General features: G+C 52.2%; 1 protein-coding gene across 6 annotated transcripts in view; it reads right to left on the bottom strand.

Annotated features, from left to right (window-relative positions):
* LOC111850831 (ras and Rab interactor 2) overlaps nucleotides 1-22,505 on the bottom strand; it is a 37,038-nt gene that overhangs the window by 6,224 nt on the left and 8,309 nt on the right. For 5 of the 6 annotated variants that reach the window (XM_072703765.1, XM_072703769.1, XM_072703766.1 and 2 more), the window contains exons 2-8: nucleotides 15,468-15,573; nucleotides 10,713-10,813; nucleotides 8,512-8,707; nucleotides 8,049-8,160; nucleotides 7,228-7,300; nucleotides 6,494-6,585; nucleotides 3,379-4,584 (exon numbers count right to left, since the gene is read on the bottom strand). In XM_072703765.1, the coding sequence (XP_072559866.1) occupies nucleotides 3,379-4,584; nucleotides 6,494-6,585; nucleotides 7,228-7,300; nucleotides 8,049-8,160; nucleotides 8,512-8,707; nucleotides 10,713-10,813; nucleotides 15,468-15,527 (1,840 nt within the window). In that variant the 5' untranslated portion in view covers nucleotides 15,528-15,573. The remainder of the gene's footprint in view (nucleotides 1-3,378; nucleotides 4,585-6,493; nucleotides 6,586-7,227; nucleotides 7,301-8,048; nucleotides 8,161-8,511; nucleotides 8,708-10,712; nucleotides 10,814-15,467; nucleotides 15,574-22,505) is intronic. The other variant, XM_023825139.2, reaches the window with a different exon arrangement.

The raw sequence follows: 22,505 nt of genomic DNA, 5'->3' as shown, positions 1-22,505 counted from the left end.
CCCGGCCGGCTGGTCATTATAGCTAATGAGGTCAGTCTGATTTCACTCACTACTCACACAAAAAACAGAATGAACTCTTTGGCCCTTGAAGAGTCTGACCTTGTATTTCGGACAGTGAGTAACTCATTAATAACCCTGTTCACATCCCCAGCAGCTCAGTGAAAAGTTTGTAAGTTCAAACCTTTTGATAATCTTATTACTTTAACTCCAATTGTTTATACCCAAGTTAACTGTTAATTACGTGGCACACAGCCTCTGCACCCCTGCTGTACTCCCTCGGCAGTGACCTTCACTACCAATATAAGTCCTGCAGTTAAACTTTGCTGCCAGGTTAAACATTTTCCATTCAAACACTGTTTTTGGTTTGACTACACTGGGTGACTACAGATGACACAAAGACCTATTAAGAGATGTGGGGGCCCTTTGATAGGACCCTGACACTGCACAGCGAGGGGGGGGGGGGGGAGGTGGCTGTGTGGGCACCCCTCAAAACAAACACACCATGGTGCAGATACCATTGCACAGAATGCATTGTGCATTTGGCCTCTACATTCACGTCTCCCTACATTGTAATACATTACAGTACATGATCCATTAAAAATGCATAATTAAACCACGCTCTAAATAGCTGAATGTGCTGTAATGAAACCGCAATGAGGAAAGGCAGCCCGACTTCATCTTAGCCATTGCCATGGAAGGTGTTTGACCTCATGACCTCATGACGAGGCAGACCTGCACCTGGATCAGTTTTAACATCCGCCTCTCAAAGACGCCTCAACCTGCAGAAAGGAGCCGTCCGGGCAGAAGTGGCCCCACAACTGGTAGGGGCCCCATCCGGCACTGACGCCTTTAATTATAGCCCCTCTGCCATCTGAGACCCATTATTAATAATCAGTCCTGTCTCCCCCCCCCGCGTCAGCCAGTCACATGCCACCTCTGCTGCCATCAGCAGTCCTTCCTCACACCACCCGACAGCGGACGCCTAGTCAGACCAGTCACACTTCCACACTGCTCACGTGCACACTCGCGCACGCACACACACACACACACACGTGCACGCACACACACACACACACACACACTCGCACGGACACACACACACACGCACACACACACACGCACGGACACACACACACACACGCACACACGGACACGCACACACACACACACACGGACACACACACACGCACGGACACACACACACACACACACACACACACGTGCACGCACACACACACACACACACACACACACGTGCACGCACACACACACACACACGCACGCACGGACACACACACGCACACACACACACGCATTAGGCATGCACACTTCGACTCTCATCTTTCTTAAAGCAGTCAGCATCCAACACCTGCCTGACATCCGGTGACAATTAGGCTGTGGACAATCTACAAGTCTTCCCAGAAACCATGCCCAGCTGGGGGGGGAAATGCTAGCAGTCGGCAGAGTTAGCGAGCACCATCGCTGGCTCCAGCCACGTTTCCCTAAATCCCACTTTGCAATCCTACCCTGGAAAATAAATTCTCTCGGCTCAAGCTTGGAAACAGGCAAGAAAGGGCTAGAATAAAAAAAACACAGCACAGCAAACACAGCTGAACTTTGCTGCCATTAGTTCTTAAATATGCATGATGTCATAGGAAAAAAGCCATCACACGACTTTGTAAGAGGCCAGGAAGATCGACGGACCCTGGGCAGGCTGTCAGTGTGACCCGATAACACACATCCAAGTCAGACACATAGCTGCTTTCACTGCTTCTGCTGCAGTCAAAACACATCGCTGGTTAAGCAACAGTCCGACTATTCAAAGACAAACAGCTATTCGGTGCTGTGGTGCTGAAGACCTGCGCGGCCCTCTCAGCACGTTTACCCAGCATGCCTCTGTGCACTGGCGGCACTCTGTGGACGCTGGTTGGTTTCTCACGGGCTGGAGCGGCTTTACATAAAGCAGCCGCATGGTTCTGACTTTTCAAGTCTCTTTCATCGATGGCAAAGGGTATAAGATGCTGTGATAAACCCAGGGTTTTTAGTTTATGTGGTATAAAGTGAATTCCTGACAAAAAACGACACTGCAAACCGTCTCGAGCGCGGCAGTAAAAGTCACGCAGCTTATATACCCTGAGTGAGGCCTGATAAACGGGATTTATATCGGACTCTGTTAGGCCCTCATAAACACAACACTTCTGATTGACAGGCAGCAGGTAACTAAGGATCCTCCAAAGACGTTCGTGGACAGAACGGGAGTCCCTGACGCAACCATGCAATGTGCTGGCATGTGTCGCGGCCCTGGGTCCTGCGGCCATTTCACTTCTGCATCTCTCTGGGGGAAACGGGATGCGAAAGTGGCTTCCTCGACCGCACCGTTACTAAAATGCGTCAAGATGAACGCATCCCGAGTCCCCGAGCCGTGGTCAGAGGAGCGGCGTCCCACCCATTCTCCCCCACGGGCCGAGTTGGGCAGACATCCAGCGCCACACGTCGCCTTCCCAGCATAAACACGCCAGTGCGCCCCCCCCTCCCCCCCACCGCGGACACAAACGCCCAATCGCCCGGCCACCGCAGCCAAGCGATGCTCCGCTCCCTAGAGCGATCCCAGCACGGCCTGCTAAGAAAGGCTGAAGACTAGGAGGCGTCGGCGGTGACATCGGTGACACTGGTGTGGTTGTTCGTGGCTTGCAGAGAAGAGGCCCATTGATAGAGCTTCTCTGTTTCTGCCCACACAGGGAGAGAAATGTGCATTAAGAACAACTGCTCTCTCTCAGGATGACATAACGCGCACCCCAGTCAATCATCACACAACTTTACTGCCTGTAACCACACATATATAGTTAGTCATTCGTAACCCATTTAGCTGAGAAGTTTACTGCTTAACCAAGCAAGCTAAAGTACAATAACTGCATGCAGCTACAGTGAAACCACTCCGGAGAGTTACACTCCGTGTAGCCATGTGGTCTCGGTCCTTGACCTCTAAAGTAAACTACCTCTAGAGAATCAGACACATCGCAGGCCTGGCGCCCGAGCGCGTACGCTGCCAGCGTCGTAAATTCCTGTGCAAGAAACGGACGACTCCTTCGAAAGCAGGCACAGAGAGACGAGTGCGGGGAGAGAGAGACGCCCCTCGCGCACAGAAACCCCACTAAGGTCCTGCTAAAACCTCAGCAGATCTATCGCAAAGCTGCTAAAATCGCTGCCGCCAGCTGAATCGGCAAGAGCAGCAGAAGCGGAGGGTGACATAGCTGAGCAGGCCTCTTATCCCGGCACGCTAAACTGGCACGGTGCCCCGTAAGCCAACACCCGCCTCGCCCCCGTACCCATTCCTCAGGGACGCCGTAACGCGGGGACGCCCCCACCCCCTGCCCTTACCGATCTGGTCTTCGGGGATCAGTGACTCGATGGGGGGGTCCAGCTCAGAGCTCTGCCGCAGGTAGGCCTTCATCTGAGTCATGAACTGACGTAGCGTCTGCAGCAGGTCAAGGCCCGACGTGTGGCTACCACGGTTCTCCTGCAGGAAGCTGACATAGTCTTGCACCAGGCAGCCGAAGTAGGCGCCCTTGTCACGGGCCAGCTCCGCGATGCGCCGCACCGCCCGCCGCTCCGGCGTCATGAACGAGTTGAAGACGCCGCTGACCTTGCGCAGGCGGCCCTTCAGCGCCCGTCGCAGCACGAACGTGCCGCCCACGTGCAGCTTCTTGGACTTGAACGGCAGCGGCACGCTGACCTCCTGGTCGCTCTCCACGCTCATGCCATAGTCCTCCTCTTCCTCCTCCATGTCGTCGTCCTCCTCCTCGCTGCTGTCGCCTGCTGGCCCGTCGCCGGAGGGGGGGCTTGGCCCTGACAGGGAGTAGCTGTGGGAGTATTCCAGGGAATCAGAGGAGGACGTGGAGATGCTGACATCACTCAGCCGCTGGCCGGGCTCTCCCCTGCTGCGACGCCGGGCGTCTGGGCATGCGCCAGGCACAGCAGGGGGGCTAGGGCTCTCGGCAGTCGGGGCGGGTGGGCGACGTTGAGACAGAGCCTTCTCGATGGTGCGCTCATCCAGCGCGATCTGGCATCGCAGGCCATCGGCGTCAGACATGCTGTACTGCTTCTTCAGGCGGGGCGGGGGCACGGGGATGGGGGCACTGCTACGTTTGGGCGTGGAGAAGGTCAGGCCACTGAGCTTGGCCCCCATGATGCCCCGGCGCACGGATGGCGGTGGCTGTGGCTGCGGGCACGTCCAGGCCGCCGTCTCCGGCATGCTCCTCTGTTTCTGCGGCGGAGGTGCGGGCCGACGGGGCAGCGAGCGTGGGGGTGGGGGCCGTGGCGGGGGCGTACGGAGGGCAGGCCCACAGGGGAGCGATTTGGGATCCGGAGGTGAAGCTCCCTCGAGGCGGTGCGCCTGCAGGAAGAGCGGGTTGACGAAGCAGAGTGCCCCGTTTGACTGTCCGCGCTCCAGCTGCGACGGGGCCCTCGTGCGCAGACTCAGGTGAGGCCCCGGGTCCCCTGGAGGCTGCGGGGGTTTAACCTGTGACCCGCGAGAGGGTGAGACGGAGGGATCCTTCCTGCGGCACAGTGAGGACTCCCAGAATCCTGTGATGAAAGAGAGGGGAGGGAGAAAGAGGGATAGAGAGAAACAGGAGAGAGGGAGGGAAGCAGAGAGAGAGGGGGAGATGGGGAGGAGACAGGAGAAAGAGAGAGAGAGAAAAAATGTGAAAAAGAAGGCAGAGAGAAAAACAATGGAAGAAAAGGAAAAAGAGAAAGTTTCAAATATTTAAAGTCAAGAAACATAAAGAGATAAACAACACAAGCAAGAGCATAACAGTAACTTACTCAGATGAGATGAGGTGCAAACAGACCGCAGGCCCTAGAAGTATAATTGCAGTTTCTGTTGATCGCAGGCAGATCCGAGCAGGACGGAGAGACACAAGAAGGGAACTCAGTCCAGCATTACTGGAGTCTGAATCCCAAATGTAGGCATACGCCCATAGGCAGGCTGTGAGTCACACACATGTAAAATGTGGGAGGAGACAGGTGGCTCCGCCCACTTTCTGCAGTTCCACCCAAGCCCCGCTTCCCATTTCCCGTCACGCTGCAGCACAAACCTCTGCTAAATGCTGGGTTTCATTCCAGGAGCAGTGACTCCTGACACTTAAAAAGCGAGACTCCTACTTTGACCAGACGAGTCAGAATCGGCCCGTGAGCTTTGGCACGAGCCCAGGAGAAACGGACCGCCTGTCTTTCCCCTGACAGCGCCGCAGAGAAACCTGAGCCTATCCACCCCCCCCCCCCCCCCCCCCAAGAGCTGCCTGCCTGTGCTGGGCACCGTCCCACTCGGGCATGCTTCCCAGCTACATTTAGCAGCAAGGGAGGGGGCTTGCAGCGGCTAGGCGTGGGGGGAGAATGCGCGACACATGTGGGGCTCTGTCACGCCACAGAACCGGGAAGCTATCGCACTCAGCTAGCATCCGCCAGCCACAGCAGCACAAAGGGAGCTTGTGGAGCGCTGTGCGGCCCCGGAGGTGTGGGCGGGACCCCAAGGGGAGACACTCCGCAGTGCTGGGGGGGCTAATTACACAACATTGGAGTGATGGAGACAACCCACCTTCGCCAGGCCTCCGTGTTAACAGCCATCTTTGCCCTCCCCCTCAGCGGTGCAGCTCAACATAGACAGCACCAGAGGCATGCTGGGATAGGTCTGCACGACTGAGGGACGCTGTACAAATGGAGCCAGCCGTCTGCTGGTCACAGCCTCCATTCCACAAATGGGTCACAGAAAAAGCCCCCAGCACTGACTCACAAGGCTGCCTAATAATAACTCCAGGCTGGTAACTAAATATACCTACTGAAGGTACCGGCCAGGGCCCAGCAAGGCGGGCCGAGACCCTAACACAGGGGCCGCGACCCGCTCTCACTCACGGCACCTTGCATTTGTGCTCCATGCCAAACCCCGCAGGCCTATGGCAGTGTCGAACGCGTGTCCCTGCTCACACTCACACACGCAGCCTGCAGCCACTGTGACAGGTCCAGTGCTCATTTCCGGCAGTTTTTCTTTTCATGCATTGACGTAAAACCTTATATGTAAGTATGGTGGAAAGGTACAAACACCCTGATCTGCTCAAAGTTGTATCTCAGGCTTTATCGGTCACGTACATGATCATACACTGAAATAATGTGTAGTGAAATGCTTTTCCACCTGCTTGCTGCTTGTCAAAATATGAAATACAAAGGAAAAAAACAATACAGAATAAAATAATAATAATAATAATGATAATATAAAGGCAAGAATAATATACAATAAAATAATAAAGGTAAAATGACTGTAAAATAGATAATACTAAATGACTAAAACATAGCAGTATGTCGACAAGTGCAAAAGGTGTACAGTGATCGTGGGATTATAAAGTGCCCTAGTCATGTGACTAGTCATGTGAGAGGGGATCGTTCTGGGTTGGGGCTCTGTAGGGCTGCGGAGGCCCAGGGGGCTGAGCGAGGCTCTCACCTGCCCCTAGCTGGGCCACTTGCTCCAGGTCAGTCTGGGTCTTGGCCGTGGCGATGGCCTCGGGAAGCCTCAGGGTGAATGGCAGGACATCCCTGTCAGGACACAGGGAAGAGTCGGTCAGCTTGAGCCCCGAGGACGGGGAGGGTGGATGCCATTGTGCCAGTGACAAAGGCCGCGTCAGTGACAGACGCTTCTTTGAAGTAGGACAAAGAGTTTCCTGGGCGGCTGTCTGTTTTCGAGCATGCCCAGTGCGACGTTTGATCACACGGTCGGCGAGGCTACATCCCGAAAGGTTTTGTTCCCACTCAGGTTTGTACTGCAGTACTCAGGTGTGGTCTTATTCACGGCAATAATGCAGGTGGACTCTCCCGCAGCCGACTCCCAGCCGAGAGTGAAACAGCCGGAAACTCCCGGGGGACAGTCAGTCACCTTCCCGCGAGGCACAATGGCGGCAAAAGGGGAGAAATCGCCGTCAGCAAAGCGGCATGATGTTTCTGGCCTAAATGTCGTGGTGATATAGAAGGAGACGGAGCCTCCCGCCTTCAGCACTGCACTCATACTGTACCTCAGCCTTCAGCACTGCACTCATACCTCAGTGGCAGTCGGGGTATCAAGAAATCAAACAAACAGGAAAGAGTAACAATGTCAGACGTCCCCTGAGGAAAAGCAGGCATTTCCTCATGCCTTCAGGGGAGCTGGGGGGGGCGATGTGTGATTGGCCGGGGGCACCTTACCTGCTGATGCAGTAGAAGGCCACCAGGCGGAACAGGTCGGCGAAGCTGATCCCGGATCCCTCCAGAGAGAAAGCTGTGGGGAGAAGGTGCCGGCATGGGCTGGTGTCGTCAACGGCAACAGAGAAACGCCATGGCGATAAGAGCTGGGCCGCTCGGCTCACTGAAGGTGGGCCTGGAGCCACGTAAATAAATAAAGGGATGGTCAGAGCTGGCTGCGTGTCTGTGGGCTGCCCGGAGCCCGATAGAGCGCCCCCCTGTGATGGACCTGAGATCAGCTGCTGGCTTAGCACCGACTCCTCAGTCAGTCAATTGCTGCTTAATAACAAAGTTGCCAGAGCCACATAGAAAATTCACCGCTTATTACGGGATGTTTAGATGGGGTTCTTGTGAAACTAACGGCGACCGTACTTTCTGCAAACCTGGCCCCAGGATAGGGAACAGAATGCGCATCAGCTCCCCTCCAGTGGCGAATTAGCAGCGTCGGAAGTAATAAAACAAGTGTTACACGTATGAGGAGTGGTGGCTGGGGGTTGGGGGATTCCCCGTCAGGCTGGCGAACGGGCCGAAACTGAAGCCCACACATCTGCAAAAACTAGGACGCCAGTAATGCCCTTTATTTCTTTGCAAAAGGAAGACAGCAGCCTGTGTATCAGTGTGGATTCTTAGAAGGCAGAGGAGAAGGTGCCGGAGTTGAGAAACACCTACAGAAACAGCCCACTGCACAGATTCCCCTCAGCAAACGGCGGACTGCCGCAACGCATCGGTGCTCAGTGTGCAGAAAGGGCCGAGCCCCCAGATGTGTGAAGAAGAGAGTGGCGTACTATACTGGCTCTCCCTGATGGGGAAGTCGCTGACGGCTCCGGGCGCCACGTCGTCCACGCGCAGGGACAGCACCTTCCTCTGCAGCCGTGCCGACTTTCTCACGAGGAACGTCTGCAGGGTAGAGGACAGCTCTATAAGACACTGCCACCAAGTCAGTACTCCTGCACAAAGGATACGGTGCGTTATGCTTAAGGAGCAGAGCTCTGGGTCCGACTGAGCCCCAGCCATTACTGCAGCTGAGAGAACATGTACAGCTAATGAATAACCCTGCTGGAAGCAGAGGTTAATAAGAATCAGCCTTAGAACCCCCTTAGTAGTCCAGTACATATTTCTGTTGCGGATACGTGATTCTTGGAGCCTTTCCTTAGAAAACTGCAATAAGTCTGCTCTGCCCCTGGCTTTGGGGTCACCAGCCAATCATTAAAGGGTCAGAATAATCCCTGGGGGGGGGGGCGCTCTCACCCCACAGGGCTGCTGCTGCAGGATGCGGCCGGCCTCCTCGTCGCTGAGCGACAGCAGCAGCCACGCGGCGTGTGTGTGAGCCAGCCTGTCCAGCACGCTCATGCGGCGCCGCAGGGAGTCGTAGCCCGAGTCTCTGGCGCCACCTGTAGCCCCCGGGTGGGACTGCAGATAGACGCCGCTCACCTCCCCCTCCAGCCTGTGGGGAGAGAAGGGGAGAGCGTCGCCATGACTACTGAAATAACCCCACAGTACACATCATTCTCCTAAACCGGCCCGTTTCCCAACGGCGGAGCGTCTCGGAGTGCCGAGGTCAGTCCCGGTTTGAGGGGGCCTACTCTTCCCCCAGGTAACACCTGCAGGCCTGCTCTCCCCGCAGGTAGCCCACCTGCAGGCCTGCTCTTCCCGCAGGTAGCCCACCTGCAGGCCTGCTCTTCCCCCAGGTAACACTTGCAGGCCTGCTCTCCCCCCAGGTAACACCTGCAGGCCTGCTCTTCCCGCAGGTAGCCCACCTGCAGGCCTGCTCTTCCCGCAGGTAGGTAGGCAGCCTATGTGCATATGGACCCGTTTTTACTACCTTTACACAAAATGCATTCAATTAGCACCTTTTCACACACCACCACCTGCAGCCCATGTTTTTCTATGTTGACAGGCTATTTCCATCCATCCATTTTTTGTACCCGCTTGTCCTATTCAGGGTTCGCGGAGACTCCAGAGTCTATCCCGGAAGCGCGGGTGCAAGGCAGGGAACAAGCCAGGATGGAGTGCCAACCAATCGCAGAGAACACTCACCATTCACTCACACATGCGCACTTATTGACCCGGTGGAAACTCCACGACGACACGGGGGAACAGGCAAGCTCCACACACATGTGCGGTCCCAGGGGTAAGAGCGCTAAGAACCGCGGCACTGTGCCACCCCCAAGTTATTTTCAAAACCAAAAGCGATCGATTTAAAGTTCAAAGCCAATCACATAATGAGCAATCCTCTACGTTTCTACAGGAATATCACACTGAACATATTCCACTCCCTCACAGCTGCAGACAGATGACATCATGGATGTCTATTTAGGGGGGAAAAAAATGACACCTTGCAGGAAATGTTTGATAAAATCATGTGCTGGGATTTCAAAACAAAACCTGCCAACCTCAGCGGAACAAACTGCTCGGAACTGACATTTCAACAGATTTTCTAAATTACTGCATGGTGACATTTTCCAGAGCAATGCATTTCACATCCTGCCCCGGCGTGGGACAACGACTCCACCTGTGGGTGGACCTGAGCATTGCAGGCAGTAAAATAACACTCAGTCCATGAGGCAGATTCATTAACAGTCCAACAATGATGCGTGCTCTGTTATCAAAGAATTAAAACATAGGTGACTGATGTCTTGCGTGACAAACCTACTAGATCAGTAAACAACAGCATTTATGGGGATTTTCCAGTTCACTGTCACTGTCTAGTCTACATGAGGAAGTCCCCAACTCGGTGGGTGACACACAGCCCCGGGTTCAGAGTTCTTGGAATCCCGTTCCTTGCACAGCCCACTGACTCTGGAGATACAAGCAAAGTCTTACCTAGTGACTCCTTACTCCAGTGGTGGCCAATCAGCCAAGACGCAACCCCTGATCCCCCATTTCCACCCTCCCAAAAATCAGTGAAATATACCATCACCGTTCAGTAGTATTTTCTTCGTAAAAGTAGCTTTAACTGAAAAAGGTTGGATACCACTGCCTTACTCAGGGACTCCTTACTCCGCATCTTACACCTCAAATCCTGTCCGACTGGGTGGGTCAGCCTGACAGACACACACACCGCCTGATGACATACACTGATACATTCAAGGAGGGCACCACAAAGAAGTCTTCCCTGGATTCCCCTGATGGGGGGCGGGGTCGGGGGGGGGGTTTAAATGGGACTCATGTTACACTGATAGCTCATCTTCCAACAGGAAGCACGTCGCACCACAGGAGACCGATACCACTGGCAGCTCAGATCATAGGTGCTGACTGCACATCTGCACTGATGTTTCTCAATAAGGTAATAAAACAGAACTTATACTGAATGGTCCCTGCAGCAGGCAGCTGGGACTCCGGATAAGACTGGGGACTGTAGCTCTTTACAGGACTGTAAACCTTTCACCCTGCCGTGAAGAGCCAGAGAGACCGTCGCACACTCCGGGGGGTCAGCGTAATACACTTACCCTTCCAGGAGGTCGGCGCCGGAGTGCCTGCCCGTGGGCTGGGCCGTCTGCACCATCTCCTGCTTCAGCTCTCCAATCTCCGAGGCGAACGAGTCGATCAGCTGGCGGGGAGCGTCGCGGGGAGCCGAGGGGCGAGGAGGCGAGTGGAGAGAAAGAGAGAAGCGTGAAGGTATAAGGATCTGCATTCCTGCAGGCTGCCACTGCAGACGGAGAGGCTCGCTTACGCACATCCTGGTCCGCGGGACTCCGGGGAGCATGGGAGAGAAAAAAAATGTCAAATTTCCTGTACAAACCATACAGCCGTCCGCAGGAGCGACTTACAGGAAAAGGGAAGCTTGGAGGCATCAGAAGGGAGAAAATAGAGGAAAGGAAACATAAAGCCACAACAGCATCGAGCGGCAGGACTTCCCAAAATCCACTGGGACAGCGTTCTGCTGGGCAGATAAGCTGGTACAGAGCCCCACCCAAACTGAGCTCTTATCGCCAGTTTGACTGTAACTATGCTAACGGGCACTAATTATCTGTTTTCCTCTTCCAGCATAAACATCCTGAAAAGCAAACGCTGGCATGATCTCAGAAAGCTCTCCATCCAACATGATCCATGCTGTCCAGCAGAGGGCAGCATGTAACAGAGCAGCTCCCCTTTCACCTTTGGTGATGTCAGGTCTTATAAGCTGAAGCCCACACTGCTTCAAGGGAGGCGGGGGAAAAGGGGGGGACGACCAGAACTGAGTGCTGCCCCATGAACAGTTAGTGTCAGTGTTCATTGTACTTTCATTTAACAGTAACCATGGGATTGGTCATGTCTGGATTGCATAATAAGGATCTCAACACATCAATTAGAGCCCTGTGTTCCCTGGGATTGGCTCCAGGCCACCATGTGACCATGACTAGATAACCAATTAAAGGATGGATGGATATAAACTTTTGTGCAAAAGTTTTAGACCGTCAGAGAATATGTGTGTCCTGTTACTTAATTCAAGTAACAGGAAGTCAATGATATCTTGTTGGATGAATAGATGAAAACCACTTTGGTTTCCAAACCTCTCCTCAGGGGCACCTAACTAATTGATTAGTTATTTAACTAACTCAATGGGGTATTGATTAGCCAAACAAAGTGGGGCAGTGGTTAAATGAAAAAATACACAGGTATATTGGATGGTTGCCACAAATACTGATGTGACTTTTGCAGAGGTTTTGAATTGGCTAGGCTAATACACTTTGACATACATATCATAGTTACACCAACATGAAGATCATTTAAACATCATTCTCTTTCACTGCCTGAGATCATTTCCCCCACCATATATGGTAAGGACTCATACATAGCTCCTACTGACAGTGGTCAGATAACAGGAAAAGCGGCAGGTTACAGGTCCTTCTGCAGCCCCATTAACAGCGCGGCCCAGAGTGTGTTACTCACCCTGCTAAGCTGCACCCACAGCCAGCGAGAGAAGGTGCACTCACGTGTGATACATTTACACGTGGATGGTAGATGTAATACCGACTCATGACAGGAGGGGGCGCCCTAGTGCCCTGCAGCCAAGAGAGTGGAGTTTCCCAGGTGGGCACCCGATGCCATCCGGCACACGTCACTGCAATGTGGGATTGTCTCTGGCATGTTCCTGCTGTCCGAGTCCCATCCTTCGCTCACGAAATCTGGGAGCCCCGTGAGCCGAGGTGCTAAGCTACAGCTCTGGATATGAATGAGAAGGCCTGATTCACACAGAGGGTCTCAGAGCGCCCTCCAAAGGCAGGTGATGGGCGTAACTGTCTGGGGTGAGATACACCAGCATTGCTGGCATGCGGCTCGTTTTTTTTACATTATTTTTATTTAGCAGATGCTGTTATCAAAAGCGACGTACATTTCTGACCGGAAGCTCCAGGCCCCAATGGTGAAATCACTCTGCTGACCCTGGGAACTGAACTCGTGAGATGCAGAGCGCAGCATTCTGACCCACAGAGTCACAACGCCGTCACCTACCCTATTAACTTCGTCAGCATCCACACTAACACCAGAACGCAAGGGGGGGCGCAGCTAAACACACGCTGCCAGCAGTGTTAAACGCCTCCCAGCGCAGGAGAGACGCAGGAGGCTCACAGTGACAGATAACCATCGGTGCTCAGCAGACAGCTTTCTCAGTTCCTCTCATGTTTTCTCGTCCCTGCACATTCATCACTTCATCAGCCAATTTTCAGAAACCGGAGTTCCGCGTCCCCCACAAACCACACAAACAGCTGGCAGAGGGAATGTCTGAGAGGAACGTGTCCAGGGCTCCGTGCGCGGCGTCCCCTGCCTGTCGAGAAGCATCTAATCAGCTGTGTGACGTTATGTTTCCCAGGCTGATATTGCTGGGCACACTGGTCCGGAGCACACGCCTTATCCTGTGACAACACCCACACACAGATCTAAGCACTGAATATTCCCTCTCTGTTATTAATAACACTGTTTTTGTTAATGTCTTCTTTGTGTATTTAAAAAGTCTCCTAAGTCTCCCACCATCTCCTTTCAATAAATCCAATAAATAAATAAAAAAAAAAACACATTTGGTTTCCCTGCATGAATTGTGTGGCTGGTCTAGTTGTGTTCAGATTTCCTGTCAGGTGACGCGAAATCCCGTGTCAAGTTTTGGGAGCCGCGGATCAAACGGCTCAAGTGCATAATGGGTTCCACATTTTAATGCACACTTGAGCCTGAAAAATCTGTAAGACGTTTCATATGCAGAAACGTCTGCTGGTCGTGGGGCATGAAAGTAGCTGGAAACTTGGAAGACAGATTAATAGGAACCGATTTGGATCATGGGAGAGGACCGTTTTGAGGGAGTCGGCAATACGCTGGGGCCAGGTAGATGCACACAGGCCCTTTCTCCCTGCGGTAAAGAAGGGTCGTGTGAAAGCTTACGTAATGTTGCGTAATAATAAACAGCAGCTGTTCAAAGTGCCATCTGAAGGTATTCTTCCCCTGAGGAAAGGATCTGAAATGCCTGACCATTAATGCGGCACTTTAACAAGAGGAGAAGAAAGCGGCTCTCTGCATGAACGTAATCAAAGGGCTGCGGTCAATGGGAAAGTATGTGTGAGTGAACAGAGGCTGCTTTCAGCGCGGCTCCGCTGAGAGGGAGCATTCAGGCGGAGCACGGGGGCGGGGGACACCGGCGGAGAGGGTGTTCCAGCAGGAGGCGCCGCAAAGCCACACCGACGGGGGCCAATGCGGAGCCACACCGCTGGGAGGGCACAGCAAAGTCACACTGATGGAGGACGGTACAGAGTCACACCAATGGAAGTACGGAGCCACACTGATGGAGGGGGAGTGGCAAGGTCACACCAACAGGGGGCAGTTCAGAGTCACACTGACAGGGGGCAGTACAGAGTCACATCGACAGGTGGTGATACAGTCACAACAACAGGGGGGGGGGGTCACAGCGATTGGGGGTGCCCCGTACAGCTGCCGTGACAGGGAGAGGTACAGAGTCACACTGGCAGGGGGTGTTACAGAGCCACTCCAACTGGGTGATCCGCAGCAACAGTGAGGGCACACCGAAAAAGGGCTGCGCTGTTCCCCACCAACAGGGGGCAGTACAGATCTCCACGGACACCGAGGTTACAACAACAGAGAGCTATACTGGTCCCCACCAACAGGGGGCAGTACTGAGCCTCTCTCACAGGGGGGAGATACAGCCCACACAACGACACAGCAAGACCATAGTTACCAGGCTCACTGTGAGGGAAGGCTGCTTTGTTTGTAAGTAATTAGGGCCTCCAACACTGTGCCTTGGGGCAGTACTTTCACCAAGCCTATAAATATCCTGTTTGGGGTTGCGGGTCTGCCATTTGGAGAATTACAAGTTACACTTCAGGGTTTCTGTTTCACGCTGCATCTTCAGGCCCCGTCGCTCAGAATCGAGCTGTTTTTCAGTGCTCCAGCAGTCCGTGCCCATAGCTGTAATGCAGCTTGACACCAGGCTTTAAAAAAAAGGCTCCCTGCAAGGACCCAGCCTTCCGCTTTACGGCTGGCCAGAGACTGCCTGCGACACGGCGAGCCACACAGCTTCACGTACGGCGAGCCCGCACAGAGCGGACCGGGAACGTGGCAGCCCCGGGAGCTGGGGGAGGCACATGGGCTGCGGGAGAGAGATCTGAACTTTGGGCTGCGCTGCCTGGGTGGCTGAAATGTCACTTTGACTTCCAGGCCCCACTCTGAAGCGCTTGAGTTACACCTGCTAATTGCTAACGTATCAACACACAGCTGGAAACAGGAGTAACTGCCATGAAATTAATTACGTTTATAGTGTCTTAGTGCAATTAGAAGTCTGTCCCAGTAGCAAATGCTGCCCCATAAAAATTCTTTATGTACTTTTCTGAAGCTGAGTAGGGTGACGAGCTTCAGTGGCACAGAGAAAAGACTGGGGTGGGGGGGGGGGGGGGATCTGTCTATTGCCTCAGCAGATTTATGAGGCTCCTTTGAGTTTTTACAGCCTGAAGAGAGAAGCAGAGGGGAGCCTCAGAGGGATCAAACAGCCACAGGAAAGCTGCCGCCCTCCATATGAACCCTCATCTTTTTCTGTATGCCTGTGTGTGCCTGAGTCTCTGCCTATTTTTCCCAGTATCTCTGTGCATGCCTGTATGTCCCTGTGCATGCCTGTGTGTCCCTTTGCGTGTCTGCATGTTCCATTGCCCCAGTTCTGTGGTTCAGAGAGAGGACAACAGCCAAACAGATAATCCCGCATCAGCGAATGACAGGGACGCCCGGCCTACCTTGAAGAAGCTTCCGCTCCTGTCCAGCAGGCACGGATGCACCAGGGCGCTGGCAGCCATGCTTCACTCTGAGCGTCTGCAGGGGGAGCGGGGGCCGGCCGGGGTCCTGCGGGAGTCACAGACAGGCGCTAGAGCCACGGCCCCGACAGCAGGAAATTCCAGCGCTGGCCGCAGGGGCCGGCCAGAGAACCAGCAGGAGCGCCTCTGCTTAAATGTTTTCCTCCCTTGTGCTCTCTCACCCACTGTCTCTCTCCCTCTCTCTCACCCACTGTCTCTCTCCCTCTCTCTCACCCACTGTCTCTCTCCCTCTCTCTCACCCACTGTCTCTCTCCCTCTCTCTCACCCACTGTCTCTCTCCCTCTCTCTCACCCACTGTCTCTCTCCCTCTCTCTCACCCACTGTCTCTCTCCCTCTCTCTCTCCCACCTCCCCCGCTTTCAGAGATCTCCTCTGTCCCTCCAAATCACCCCAGATCAAGCACCCCCTCCCCCACTTTGATGTTTTGCTGATCATGACAAAATGACCTTTATTTACAATGTGCGTGAATCGGCGTTTCATTCGAGATGGACGACTTCCTCTGCACATCCTAAACTGCACTGTACGAGGACAGTGTTATCTGTGGGGGCCTGAGTGCTCTGCTCCTGCTTGCCAAGCCCATGTGGAAAACATCAGCAGGCGTCCCGAGCTGGCAGGTGTTCAAAGCAGCCCGACTGAGATGTTCCCAGCCACGGGTCTAGGGAGAGGAAATGGGCTGACCCGAAACACACACACACACACACACACACACACACACACACACACACACACACACACACACACACACACACACACAGACACACACACACAGGGTGGACTGCTTGGCACCCTGTCAGTTCTGAAAACGCCATCTTGCTTACAGAGCATTCCTGCTCACAGCTGTGCAGGAACATGAGGCCCGCGACGGACAGATCCGGCACATTCTGCAAACGGGTTGCCCTGCATTGGGGTATGGCACCCTGGCGCTGTCCTCATCTCGGGTCATTTTGAAACACCGACATGGAGTTCATGCACTCCCCTTCAGCACCATCAGTGTGCACATTAGTGTGAAGGGCACAGAAAGCCATAAGCTTACGACCCGGGTAACTAGTCAGATATTTGTCAGTGAGTTTTTCCCATTATTCCTCACTAATGCAAAAACCAGATGAAGCGGCATCTTGGGGTCGGCTAGGAGACGGGCCTGCAGACACCAGCGGCCTGACAACGGAAATGCCACTAACGCTATCGTCCCCTCAAGCGACACATCAGTAAATAATTAGTTTGGTGACTGACACATTATAGTGTTTACTTGCACGCAGATTCGGCGAAGGCCTAACATACTCCCCTAGGATGCTGCTGTGGAATGTGACCCTCTCCCTCCCTCCACCAGATGCCATATGGACCCCAGGCGAGCAGCAAGACTCCGCCGCACTCCGTCACCCCCTTCCCAGGTCCCAAGTGCCAGCTCATACGGAGTAAACACTGGAAGCTCTGGGAGCCCCTTTGGACTGGGGGCCTGCAACACAAAGCTGGATTTCTTGCTTAGCTGGATAACTTGTCGGATTTAAGGTAGTTTACTTATGTTTAGCCCAGACTAAGATAAAGTCCACTTAAACCGGGGAACCTTAAATCTGACGATCTAGGACATGCAGAATCGTGATACAGGCTCCAGCGACGAGCAGGCACACTACTGCAAACAGCACCCCCACCTGCCCCGAAATCAGCTGCAACCCTACCGTCAATGACAGCCATTGTAAGGCGAGCACTCAGATTCAAGCGATGGCTATGAGGAGGAGAAAACTCTCTCGTGCTAGATCTATGAAACAGTCACCTAGCATGCTGGCAGACAGAGACGGCGCACTGACCAGCAGCGTAACCGAGAGTGACGACGTCTCCGTCATGTGACCCCGCAGTGTGATTTGGGCCGAAGCAAGGGAAGACTACAGAAGCTGTCTGATAAAGGTAGTGGCTGTATTCCTGCTGGAACTTCCGGTCCTGCAGCCGGAGGCAGGGGAGGCTGCGTGAGCTTGTCCCTTTGTGCGTGTGTGCAGCTGAGCACCAGTGTCCCTATCGCTGGAGGGGGGGGCGGAGATTTGACCAGGGAGAGAAGAGCTTCCTGAGTGCTCACGTTAAAATCAACATGCAGGTGAAGGACATCTGGCAAGCACAGAGAGCAGAGGAAGCCAGACTCAACCAAAGGAAGCCAGACTCAACCAAAGGAAGCCAGACTTCACACCCAGCTTACTTCAGAGACCAGACAGAAATCCCCCTTAAAAGGCACAGACATGAAGAAAGGTTAAAGTTAAGGTTAAGGTTACTTTGTCATCAATGGCTTTATACAAGTACAAAGTGTGACGAGACGTTTCCCCATGGTTCCGGTGCAACATCTAGTAACACTGAATATCACATACAACAGGGCAAAAAGTTGCAAACAGGCAACACAATAAAGTGCAAAGGGTACAATGACATTACAGAATACAACAATTTACAATGAATATACGGAACAATAAAGGGACAGAACAGTACACAACACTACACAACACGACACTAGAAAAAGAGGGCAGTCTCGAGGAAATTAACATTTTGCTGTGTGCTTTGATATTGTACCAGACCTGCAGAGTGCATCCACATCATACCTACATCCCTCATGTCTTCCTCTCAGGTGATGGACCAAACTGGTCACAGGAACATCTTCATGAGCAGACCTGGAGCTCAATCATCACACTCTGCCTAACTGACACCTGTTGCCCCTGACTGAGTTTTTCAGTAAAGGGCCCTTATCAGCAAATCAAAGACCCACTGAGGGCAAAGGTCACAATGACACCTTTCCTTTCACATGGGCAGTCATAAGTAGGGATAGTCTAGAACCAACACAATGTGTGATCTGTATTAGATCTGATGGACATTCGGACCTACAGTTCAGACAAATCGAGAGAATATTGCATTTCCCCGGCTGATTCGTTGGGGGTCCTACAGAGATATATGGTGCGCGGGGGCGGGGGTGGGGGGGGAGTGTTGCTACATCGTACCAGCGTCATGCTTCAGAATTCCAAGCGGGCTCATAGTTTGCAGCAAACTTGAGGAGCCATAGCTAGAAGTGAAGAAGTGGGGGGAGGGATGTTTTCATGCGTGTTTTCAGATATCATGCAGCTGCACAGCGTCTCGCCAGAGCCACGGGCTGGAGACAGGTGGCTGGAGAACCGGAAAAGCGGGCAGCCTGACCTCTCTCTCGGATTCCCCTCCCTCCCCCTCCCTCCGATGAACACTTTGATGTCTGAGTGATCTAGCAGCAAGCAGCGGTATTTCCACTGTAACCCGCCGCAGCTTGAAGCGCCTCCCCTCCTCTCGTCTCCGTCTGCCCCGGATATTCAAATTCTGTTTGTGCGTGTCCACGTGCGAGTGTGTACACAGCTGTGCCCCGGAGCGGGTTTAAAAGGAATACATCAGCGCAGAAAAATTCAGGGGAAGAAAAAAAAAGAACTGAAAAAGGCTGTTTTTCATTAGGAGCGAACAGAGATCCAAAGGAGCCAGAGACATCACCACTCAGCAAACACTTAATACACGTAACTGCCAGCAATTAAACACGGTCAGCAACTCAAACTGATTCTCTTCATTTGTACCGATTGGTACAAATGTGAGATAAAGCCGTCTGCTTCAGAAAATGTCCAGCTTGTTGTAAATAAACAAGGAGGTTGGAATGGTTGGATTCAATGGTTTTTATTAGTCTCATGCAAGCTATACAGTTAGATTATAACCTGCAGTGAAATGCAAGGTGGTCAACTCTGCTATAATAAATAGCAAAAGACGTGGGAAAAAAAACCATATAATAAATAAGGAAAAGAAAATTGTACTGAAAATACAGAAACGTGCTATTCAATTCAATGAAGTGCAAGGTGCGTAAATAAGGTGAGAACGTAAGAACTGCCATTTAAGCATTAAGCAGTGTGATGGTCTGGGGGTAGAAGCTCCTTGTGAGCTGCACGGTTCTCGGAGACTGCAGAAGCACCAGGTCGGGTTCTGCTCCTGCCTATTGGTCGGTGAGTTTCACAAAGGCACAGAGCTTCCTGACTGTGTGGTGCGGACGCTGTGCTGTACAGACAACGATTGAGCTCAATAAAAGTCTGGACAGAAATCGAGAGAAAACATTTACAAGTCTCAAACCGCTGCGTGGGGGTGCTTCCGGGGCTGCTACATTACACCTGCGCAGAAAGGCCAGTTGCCCGGGCTCCCACAGCAAGCTGCGACGAGCGACTGCACAGACAGATCAATCATCTCGGCTTCCAAAGCATACTGTGACAAGCAACTGCGCAGACAGGTCAATCGTCTCAGCTCCCACAGCAAGCTGCAACGAGCGACTGCGCAGACAGATCAATCATCTCGGCTTCCAAAGCATGCTGTGACGAGTGACTGCACAGATAGATTGGTCACCTGGGCTCCCAGTGAATGCTATGACAAGTATATGCGCAGCGAGACCCTTCACTCCAGTATCCAGCCCCCCCCAAAAATGGCACGCATTGCTCTGAGGAGGTTCCTCACGCGTGTGCAGGGGCAAAGTGCCAAAGCACATCACTGGCACGGGATCAGCAGAAGAATAAAACATATAACATCAAGAAAAACAAAGACGTAAGGTACGGCACAGCAATGACAAATGTGTTGTTGCTCCGGCTAATACCCTGGATTTTTCCTCCTTGTTGTTTTCTCAGCTATTTTGGGAGGGAGGGAGGGGGGGGGCAAAGTGGAAACATGTGGATGGATGGATCACTGTCCAGCCCTCAAACCACGAGCACCTGCTGCCGCGTCCAGACACAAATAGCAGGAATCAACCCTCGAGAAACGGAGACAAACAGGAAATAAAGGGGGATTCACAACCGTAGATCGCCAACCCCCATAACCCCCCCCCACCCGAGCCCTCAGGAAAATGTCTGATTAAAGAGACATTTCATTCACATGGCATAAAAACTTCAGAGGTGCAGCCAGGGGTACTATGGTGAAGAATGAGTCCATGCTCAGAGGTCTGTTTACATGGAGATCCTCCAAACCATTGGCTGTTTTTTTTGGATCTGACCCCCCCCCCCAGAGAGTCAGAGACATGTGATTGTTGAGCAACAGCTCCTGTGAAGAGAGACTCCAGCAAAGAAGGAACTTCCACAAAGTTTTTAATCAAGTGGATTCTGTTGTTTTTCCATCCATTCCATTCCGACCATACCAGCACACTTTTCCAGTTATTTATTTATTTAGCCCAGCAACATTAAAGCACCCTCTGATCCCGGTTTGGAAACCTACCGATCAGCTGCAGGCGACGTTGACGTGGACGGCATGTGGTTGCAATTGAGGCGACCGAAATTCAGACCTACAGGTTGCATTTAAGGGGAAATTTAGTCTGGGCAGGAACCCTCTGGAGCCCCCAGAGGCTGAACGGACACGGTACATGACATATTCCTCAAAAACTGAGGGAACGTGGAGCACCCAGAGAGGAATAGGGCCACCGAAAGGCATGGGTGGCCTCCATGGAGGGCCGGAAAACAGGAAATTTATAGGGACAGTATAAAAGGACGACCATGAAGTTATGGAACAATGAAAAGGTGCGGATTTATTTCAATTGCACCAAGTTATTACATTTTTCTCCGGAAAAGATGCCTGTAGAAGGGAGACAAATTAAAAAAATCAATATACTGGTGTTCAGAAATAAAGTACAAGAAAAATTCAAGGAATCTCTTGCATGATTCTGAAAAAAACAGAAAAAAAAAAGTTTTTTTATAGGAAAGGAGGGTGGGGGAATGTAGAGTGAAGGATAGTTCATGAGTGATGAGCATTTGGCACCTGGTCAAAGTGACACGACGAGGTCAAAAAGGGAAACCAACAGGGTGCTCCATGAAGCAGGATTTCCTGCATAGCTGAAGAACTTGCTGGATGTAAGGTAGTCTGGGCTAAATAGACTTCCTTCGTTCCCTTACAATTAGCTCAGAGTACCTTAAATCCAACAAGTTATCCGTCTAAGCAAGAAATCCTACTTTGTGCAACATCCCCCGGTCTGCGTGGGAAATCTTTTATTAATTCATTTGCTGGTGGCAATTTTATAATGCCAGTTTTTTTTACAAGTCGGAGGGGGTGTGTCGGAGAATTATCCCTGTCTTATCAAAACAAGGATTAAAAATAAATAGTAAAAATTTTGTTACAGTAGGACACATATTAAACTGGGTAACCACCATAAAAACAGGCTTGACTGAAAATACTATGAAAGTAAGGCCCAAAATAGACGCAATCTTTCCTTAATCTCTGATGTTTGTCACATGGGGTTGTTTTCATTACGTGACCCAAATGAGGGTATAGCGTATTTAAGGAGGTCCGTGGTGAATTAAAGGAACACCTCCACACCCAAAGGTGGTGTTCTTCTCTGCTGCTGGTAAGTGGAATAAAAACAGAACGGGAGGCCCCAAGAAGCCCCCCTAAGGGGGAAGGTGTCTCCGGGCACCCAGTGGGGGAGAGATGCCTGGCAGCCTGAGCTTGAACTTTTTGTGTGTTTTTATATGGTATCAGAAAAAAAACATGGAGAGACCCCTTCTGCGTGGAAAACAATCTAGTCTTTAGGAAATGGACTTGCGGCAGACTGCATAAATTCACACCCTTGACAAGGGCTCAGTTTTTTTAGTTATAAAGTTTGCCCTTGGATGCACAGCTCGGGGGGGGGGGGGGGGGGGGGGTTAAAATGGTGCCATAGGGCTAGATTGGAAAGTAGATTGGTGGGAGGGCAGCTTTATTCCCATAATGCATTGTGCTGACAAGGTCTGGAGGTGGGTACAGGGAGGTAGAAAAATGTCAGGTAAGAATTGAATAAGTTGGTGTGTTTTTTTCTGATACCATATAAAAACACACAAAAAGTTCAAGTCATTATCTTTAACGGTTTTTGGGATATGGCTATTGGGGTGCTCCCTGGCCAGATCAGAGGAAAACTTTTTCACGCTTTATGTTAGTGGGATTTGTGTGTTTTTGAGAAAGTCAAGGGCAAAACTGACTTTCACTCAAA

The sequence above is a fragment of the Paramormyrops kingsleyae genome, chromosome 20 (assembly GCF_048594095.1).
Source record: "Paramormyrops kingsleyae isolate MSU_618 chromosome 20, PKINGS_0.4, whole genome shotgun sequence".
Classification (NCBI taxonomy): domain Eukaryota; kingdom Metazoa; phylum Chordata; class Actinopteri; order Osteoglossiformes; family Mormyridae; genus Paramormyrops; species Paramormyrops kingsleyae.
Note: the sequence above shows the minus strand (reverse complement) of the source record. Positions and strands in the feature narration are given on the sequence as shown.